This window comes from Buceros rhinoceros, unplaced genomic scaffold, assembly GCF_000710305.1.
Source record: "Buceros rhinoceros silvestris isolate BGI_N320 unplaced genomic scaffold, ASM71030v1 scaffold14450, whole genome shotgun sequence".
Classification (NCBI taxonomy): domain Eukaryota; kingdom Metazoa; phylum Chordata; class Aves; order Bucerotiformes; family Bucerotidae; genus Buceros; species Buceros rhinoceros.
Window position 1 is genome coordinate 4,188 of NW_010387984.1, and position 8,298 is coordinate 12,485.

The 8,298-nt window shown below is 47.0% G+C and overlaps 1 protein-coding gene across 1 annotated transcript in view; it reads left to right on the forward strand.

The window, feature by feature from the left end:
• The first annotated feature begins 614 nt into the window (after positions 1–614).
• TACR2 (tachykinin receptor 2) overlaps positions 615–8,298 on the forward strand; it is a 9,696-nt gene continuing 2,012 nt past the window's right edge. The window contains exons 1-3 of the mRNA XM_010143031.1: positions 615–1,018; positions 4,491–4,685; positions 7,814–7,970. Coding sequence (XP_010141333.1) covers positions 615–1,018; positions 4,491–4,685; positions 7,814–7,970 — 756 coding nt within the window. The remainder of the gene's footprint in view (positions 1,019–4,490; positions 4,686–7,813; positions 7,971–8,298) is intronic.

Sequence of the window (8,298 nt, forward strand, 5' to 3'; positions counted from 1 at the left end):
GCTCCACCTCCTTTCAAAGTCCCCTTAAAACCTGTGGAGAATTTATCCCAGTGCGGCTCCTGCCTTGCGCTTAACGGTTGGACAGGCAAAGAAAACCAAATGTCCTCAGTTCCGCTGCAGAGGATTCAGATACCTGGTGCCTTGGAAAACCGCTGCCCTGAAGAAGGAGGATTTCCACTTGGATCGAAGTGTTTTCTGGCTTGATAATTCCTTTTATATTTTCTTGGCCCTAAAAATAATCTGAAGGAAGACATCGCCTGTCACTGACCTGGAAAACGCCTTCCTCCTTCCCTTTCTTTTTTTTTTTCCTTCCTATTTTCTTTCTTTTTTAGAGAAAAGAAGAAACTCAAGGGGGAGAGTTGTTCTTTAGTTTTCACTCTTCAAGCAGTGGTTAAAATGCCAGGCAAGGAGGAGGCCCCCAGTACCACCCATCTCCTCCTGGAATTGCATTGCATCACCTAGAAAACAGGATGAGAGGACAGGAGACATCTGATCCCAGTGTCTTTTTAATGGCACTTAGTCGTATGCATGGGGATCCATAACACCAGCACCTACTGCAAGAAAATGAGCAGGTGCCAGAAGATTTTATTTTAGGCTTAGCCAGAGAAAAAACCATGAGGACATTTTCTATTCCAAATGCTAGCAACATTTCGCAGGCTGACTCCCTCATGGACAGCGGCAACTGGACGGCAGCAACCCAGTTTACCCAGCCGGGATGGCAAATTGCTTTGTGGGCTATCACCTATTCCTTCATCGTTATCACCTCCGTCGCTGGCAACGTCACCATCATCTGGATTATTCTTGCGCACAGGAGAATGAGGACTGCTACCAATTACTTTATCGTTAATTTGGCTCTTTCGGATTTGCTGATGTCCGCTTTCAATACCATCTTCAATTTTATTTATGCCAGTCACAACGTCTGGTATTTTGGTGAGGAATTCTGCAGGTTTCTGAACTGGTTCCCCATCACCGCAATGTTTGTGAGCATTTACTCCATGACAGCCGTGGCTGCAGAAAGGTAAGAGGAAAATGGAAAAGATAAGGTCTGAAAAATTCACTGTAAGTTATAAAAAATTATTGCAATACTTTGCGCAATTGGCCCCCACCTACTGTATCTGGAGCCTTATCAGCAGAGCGGGAGGAGCGCCAGGCAAATAGGCTGTGGGGTTAGATGCTAGTTATGGCACGAAAGGAAAGCTCTGCTGCCTTATCCCTGGTCTGAATCACACCCGAATGTGTAACGAGTGGAAGTGGCTGGTATTTTATTCTTCCCTTGTTACTGATCATAAATTGTTTCCCCGTCGTCCTGCAAACTCAGGTGTTTTTTTGAAACCACGAGCAGGACCTCTCATTTGGACAGAGCTGGAGCGATACGAATATGCTGCAGGATGCTGAAAGTATCAGCATCCACAATCCCCCTTGTGAGTCCAGCAAACCACCAGAAATAATGGGAACTGGATCAGAACTGGCAGAGTCTACTTCAGTAGTTCACAAGAATGACTTATTCCAAGAAAGAAGGAAAGCAATTGCAGTGATTTTGTTTGACTTCTGGTGTAATGTGGTATTTCCATAAACTCTCTTCTATCTGCCAAGTCTCTTTTACTTGAGCTTGAATTTGTGGAGTCTGAGTGTGTTTACAGCTCATTGTTAAGTAGCGTGATGCTGGTTTTCTTTTACTAGAAAGTGGCCAAAAGTCCGTGGGAATTTCCTCTCTTAGCAGCAATGGCACGTTACAGACGCAGAGGAGGTTAAGCTCCCTTCTAGACTCTGCCCTCCTTCCCTCCCGTCTTCCCTCCATTACTTCCACTCTCTGCCTGGCGCTGGGAACATCTGTATCTTCTCCAAACTATGTCCCTGCCGCAATCCCATGGTGAAGGTCTTCCCCTGGGCAGCTGGAGCTGGTGTCCAGAAATACCTGGCAGCTCTTTATCAAGCCCTCCCGTTGACTTTGCAGTTTCCTCTGTTCCTTATCAAGCGCACATATCCACAAAGGGCCCTTCCAGCTCCCTTGGGAGAGGAGCCAGCGTCCCTCTGGAGCCATCCAAAAAGCATTGCTCTGTGAGTCATTGGGTTCACCGTCATAACTCCTGCCCCTGCTCACAGCTGGGTTCACCCCAGCACACCCAAGTGAAAGACATATCAAACCAGATAAGCAAAGTAGCAGGAGAAAGGCAGCTTTGCCCTGTGTGCACATAATGCCTGCTGAAACCCGCCCTGGAGCTGGGGATATGGCACAGCACCGGACATCCGCCCCTGCCGAGCGTATCGCTAATAAGCGCAGGGATGAGCAACGTGCCTATCAGCCTGCAATTGTCCAGATGAAAGCAAATCCCTATTTAGAAGCAGCGGCAGCTCAGTTTTAAACTCAAATACTCTTTTGCTGTTACTGGCTTTAAACCAAGGGTTGTTGGTAACTGCTGTTTTATAAATCCATTTCAGCCTGTCCTCAGTATGTCTCCCTACTCTTGCTCCTTGGGGACCTTTGATGAAAGTACCTATAGAGCCAAAATCTCTGTAGTCACATGGCACAGATCAGGAAGAAAACTTGGCATGTCGCTGCAAACCATATTTAGCTATTCTTTGCTTAACCTTAAAATAGATCCTGACACTGTCTCCTGGAAACTCACGGCTTCCATTTATTATTACAAGAACTGGCGTCCACTTGGGCTCCGTTGTTTAACTTCAATAAAACAACGTCCTTTGAAGTGGTTTATTGTAAGGAAGGAGGCTAAGAAGCAACAGCTCTGTAAGTCTGTCTTGGCCATGGAAGAGGTCCTGGTGATACAACTCACCTTCGATTTTAGGACCGCTCTATTGCCCCGTTTCAAGCTGCTCTGTGTACCGGAGCAGCTGTTTCCACTGCACGCTCTCCGCTGCTCTCCAGGCGGAAACGTAGTGTATCAGCTCAAATTCCACACTCCAGTGAGCAAAGTCTCCTCGTCCCTCTTCGGAAAGTGAACAAGAAATGTGCCTGTTTTTGTCTGCACGGGATGAGAACCAGAGGAGGGGTGTCAGGAGCGTGGTCCCAGTCAGCATCCCAGGACATCACAGGGAGTGGGTCATGGAGGGAGGGTACAGGGAGCAAGAGCAGCAGGTGGCAAAGGCAGCCCTGCCACACAGCAAGGGCGGCCAGGGGATGTCAGCAGAATCAGCAAAATCTCCCGTCTTGCAGGAGCTTGCCTAAAAGTTCAGCTCGCCTCAGGGGTGCACCCCTGGCTGCGTGGGAAAGCCTCCACCCAGCACCCTGTAATACCTTCAGTATCTGCCACGCGGGCTGCTGCGGCGGGCTGCTGCGGCGGGCTGCTTCGGCTGCACAGCGCGTGACATCATTTATACCCGGGACTTGCTGTTCGCCGAGAACCACCAATTGCTCATTTGGCCACTTCTGTGGGCAAATATTCTGGAGGACGTTTGCCACTTGATTCCTCCCTGACCAGATTCGAGCATTGTATAATACTGCCTGTGACAAGCTAAAGAAAAGCGACGTGACATGAAAAATTTATAGCTAAATAAGGCTCTGCTGCCGTGCAGCTCTGGCTCACTTACTGTGCTGTCTGTCCCCGCAGCCGCCCGCTGTCCTGCAGCCACAGCCAGGCAGAGCTCCCTCCCAACGGCCCAGCCAAGAGACAGCACAGAGCGTGTCACATTTTCACTATGAAAACGAGGCGGCAATCGGCATTTTCCACTCTATTTTGCCTTTGAAACAACCATGACAAAGAGTACGGAAAGCATGACAAGAAATGCGTAATTGATTATGTACTCATTATGATGCCCTGTATTTCTACACAGGGAACTCAAAACCAGAGCGCGCTGGGCTTGCGAGTAACCCGATAGTTCAGACGTGCCCTGAGGGCTCCGAGCAGGTGTGGGGCGAAAGCGTCAGACTTTCCCTTCCACTGCAAGCACAAGTGCTCAAGCATTTATTTACAGGCAGAGGTGGAAGAGTTTTCTGCAGCTAAAAATCAGTGGGGAAAGATTCAGGGAAAAGGATCCCCAAGACCCCTGTCTGCTGTTGTGATAATAGGGGGTGTCAGAGGAGAGTGACACATTAGGGGAAAAGAGAGGTTTTGGTTGGTAGAGGAAAGAGAAATAGGCAGGGTATTAAACAGTGCATAACTCCAAACTAACATGAACAGTTAACAGCACGGAATTTCAGATCAAACACATAAAGCATTTGAAAAATTAATTTGGAAAAAAAAAAGAAAAATTTGAAATAAGGGGAATCCTTGTGAAAACCATATGCAGAGGGTATAGATGACTGCTTCCTCCTCACACCAGAAACATCCATCCACGTGGGTTTAATATATTCTGCCTTAAGACTTGCAATCGTTCTCTTCAGAAAGGATTTAGCTCCTTCTAATGTTTTATAGCCTGGAACCTGTCAAAATGCCTCTGTAACTAAAGCCCACTGTACCATCCTGGTGAGTTTTTACTATTTGTTATGTAGCCTACCAATGTAACTGTAAAAGCATTACCTGTTTCTTTTGCAGGTACGTGGCAATAATTCATCCCTTCAAGCCCAGGCTCTCTGCTGGAAGCACCAGAGTCATCATAGGGATCATCTGGCTGGTGGCATTTGGGCTCGCCTTCCCGCAGTGCTTCTACGCCGAGATCATGATGGACAATGGAACAACAAAGTGCGTTGTCGTCTGGCCCGATGACGTCGGATCCAAGCACCAGCTCACGTAAGAGAAACGAGAAAACTCCCAATTCATGCGAAAGCTAACTAGGAAATACATTTCTTCTCCAAACTGTCGGCTACGGGCAGTGGGGAACCATGCAGCAGGGGAATATAAGTCTGGGGCAGCCCATCTAAGCTCGGTTTGAGCCAGCCGTGGAAAAAGCTGCCAGGAGATCACGGCTCAGAGTAAAAAAGGGTGATGCACCATTGTCCTCTGCTTTGAAAACTGGTTATAAGATCTGGAAACTCTAGATAGAGGGCTTGGTGGATTTAAGAGAAACCAGCATGAAATGTCTCTAAACAAGCAATAAATCCTGGTTCCAAAGATTTTGGAGTTTCTCCCTCCATCAGGCAGGAAGAAACTGGGTATCTTTAATGTTGAGAAGCCACGTAATTAGCTAAAAATTATGCTGCTCTTCAGGGGGGGCAGGGGGAAGAAATAAGAAAAGAGAAGCACATATCAAACATCCTAAGGTTTTATAGACTGACTTATCTGGGCACACATCTGCGCTCCCAAAAGCTCCTAACCCTCATGGCAATTTCCTCCTGCTTTAAAGCAAGATTGTCCAAACAGATGAAACAAGCCATATCCTGCATTCAGGGGATCTGCTGTGATTAATCATTATTCAAAGCACGTGGTACACTGAGCAGTTTGAGAAATTTAGCAAGCAAAACAAATTATACGAAGTAGTAATGGAAGAACTGCGGAAAAGGAACAAATCGATTAACAAAATGGAAACAATTTTTCAAACCAAAACCAAGTGCTAAATCCCCGCATCCATTCTTCACTGTGAACGCTTCTGCCCAGCTCCATGCACCAGAGACATTTTTCACTTCTCAGTGTTCATCTCTGGCAGACAAGTGGATGCCTCCTATGGTTAGTTACGACCAAACTAATTGGTTTTCACACTAGTATGTGCCAAGTTCCAGAAGCATCATGTAAGTTTGGCCAAGGTGCAGCATATTCAGCCACTGGCGCTCAGTTGTCCCCCAGTCTCCAGAGTCACAGAAGACCAAAGGGTAAAACCAGGCTCACATCATGCTGGGTGATGTTCCTCTCAGGGCTCCTTGGTAGGTGCCCCATGGCACGTGCTGGGGAACACAGTGCGCCAGGCTGCTGTCGTGGAGAATGAGGGATAGTAGAAAATCACTGATAGATAAGTCACTGATGACTGTTTCATTCAGATGAAAAGCATGAGGTTTATTTCTGCCTCAACCATGGCTTGTGAAGGATTGAAACAAGAGTTTCCCAGCATAGTTACAAAATCCCTGTGGGCTGAACAGGGCAAATAATGGGGCAGGTTCTTTCTGGGATCCCCAGCTGAAGCGCAACAGCTCCCAAACACAACACATCGTTCACCAGCTCGCCCTCCCTGAACAGCCTCAAATTTGCAGGTTTCAGTAGCTCCCCTAGAAAGGAAGTTGGAAGCAGTGTTCCCAGAAATCATCTTCAGTGATGGATCTCTTGGGACAGATGACTGCAGTACAGACCACAGAGAAAAAGCCACGTGCAGCCACTCATGTGCTAGTCCAAACACTGAGGAAAAGGAATACTAAGAAACCCAAAAAAAACCAAAGAAATGGAGATGACTCCACATCCTTCTTAGCTGAGTAAAACCAGTCTTCAAGATTTCTAAACTTCAGAACAAAGGGAAATCCTTTTCTACAGGAAAAATGTGTATAATTACAATAGAAACAAGTTTAAAAACCGCCAAACAACGCACTCCTGTGACTGCCAGTGCCTGAGAAATACTGGGTATGAAGGGACTGAATTTGCAAAGTTAAACCAAAATAAAGAACCATAACCAGAGAGGATTTTTTCCCTGGTGACAGGGAAAAACTTTGCAGTAAACTTTGCAGTAAGTAACAAAGTAAAGTAGCAAAACTACAAGGCTAAAAGCTTCTTTTTGCCACGGGCTCAAAGCTTAGGATCCCACCCCTTCCTCATCCTCCAAGGATGGGAACTCTCAAAGGGCTTCGCTGCGTTCCACACACTGTATTAGACCTTCAGAAGAGGTACCGCTCTGAGGACAATCGGGAGAGGTGGAAAACAGGCAGGGACAAACTCCCCGCACTGCACAAATACAGTATTTTCCTGTGTGCAGCCACCACTCTGATATTTGCCACCACCCAAGGAGCAAACACCCCCGAGTGCCCCAACACCCATTTCGACAGCGCTCTGCAAAGCAGTTGACCCCGCTCACTAACGCGGCGAGTGTCTCCAGAGCGTTGTCATACTGAGAAAGACCATCTGCACCCAGCCTTTTGTGGCCATTGCCAGCAGCATGGGCCAGAGCCCTCCCGCCTAATCCACGTTTTTACACTGTTTATGTTAATTTGACAGCTGCTGTAACCAAGAGAGCAGGTTGTTCCCTCCCCATAAATGGTGACTGCTTAAAATAATCAAACCCCAGCATGAGGGAACCAGCAGAAGCTTTCAGGATAACATGGAAAGCGAGGAAGGGCCGAGCTAAAACACAGCCGAAGGAGATGCCAGCACTTTTGGCTGGAGCAGTAACCGAGCAGCCTGTTGGTGGTGTATAATTGTGCGTGCACACATAAACAAGAACAGCCAGCAACGACTGCCACTCACTTCCTGCATGCTGTAAGCAGGCAATATTCCTTCCCTGCGACTCTGTGCTCCCTGTTCGCAGCCAGTGACATTTTGCAGTCCCTGATCCAGGTTTTTTCACTGTCGCCAATTTAAGCCGCGGGCACTATTGGATTCATCAAGTTACTCTGTAGTTTTTGGAATGTTCCTTTTCCATATCTGTGATTTATAGGTTTGTATTTTTACAGCCACAAGTCTCAGATGTCTCACTTTCCTGAGTGCAGTGGGATAGTAAAGTTCGGCGCAGGTGGCCATGGACTGTAACTCTCTGGTAAAGGATAAACGACATTACTCTGTTTTGAAAGAGCAGTGAATCCAGTCCAAGGACTAACCACCACAGCACAAGGCAGATGAGCTTCTGCTGTCCAGAGAAGCACCTGTAACTATGTTTGTAGGCAAAATTTCTGCATCTTTATGCTTTGGGGTTTAAGGATCCAGACATACACGGCCAAAAGACAATTTCAGAAGCCCTTCAAGAGACATACTGACTATAAAAAAACATGCTTGTTCTTCTTTTTCAGGTATCACATTGCAGTGATCGTGTTGATTTATTTACTGCCTTTAATGGTGATGTTTGTTGCATACAGCATTATAGGAATCACTCTGTGGAGCAGTGCAGTTCCAGGCAACCACCTTAACAGAGTCTGCTACGAACACCAAGTTAATGCCAAAAAAAAGGTCAGAAGTGAAACTTAAAAATAATTACCCTCAGCGCACCAGCCCCGCTGGCTCCAGTTCCAAAACGCAGCTTGCATTTGAATTAAAATCTCATGGGATTGGGCATGAAAGGTTGAAAAAATATTTTGGGCTGGGGGTAAGGAGCATCACCCAGCAAGTATGAAAAAATGGTGATCTGTGTGCACCAGCCAACTTACAAGGGTGAGAGGCTCGCGTCAGTAAGGCCAGTTGCCAGCAGTCCTTAGAGAGCAAAGCCCGCTGCCCAGTGAATCCACATGTCCCAGGATAAGCCAGGAAAATCTCTGGGCAGGGTGGAGCGGCAACAACC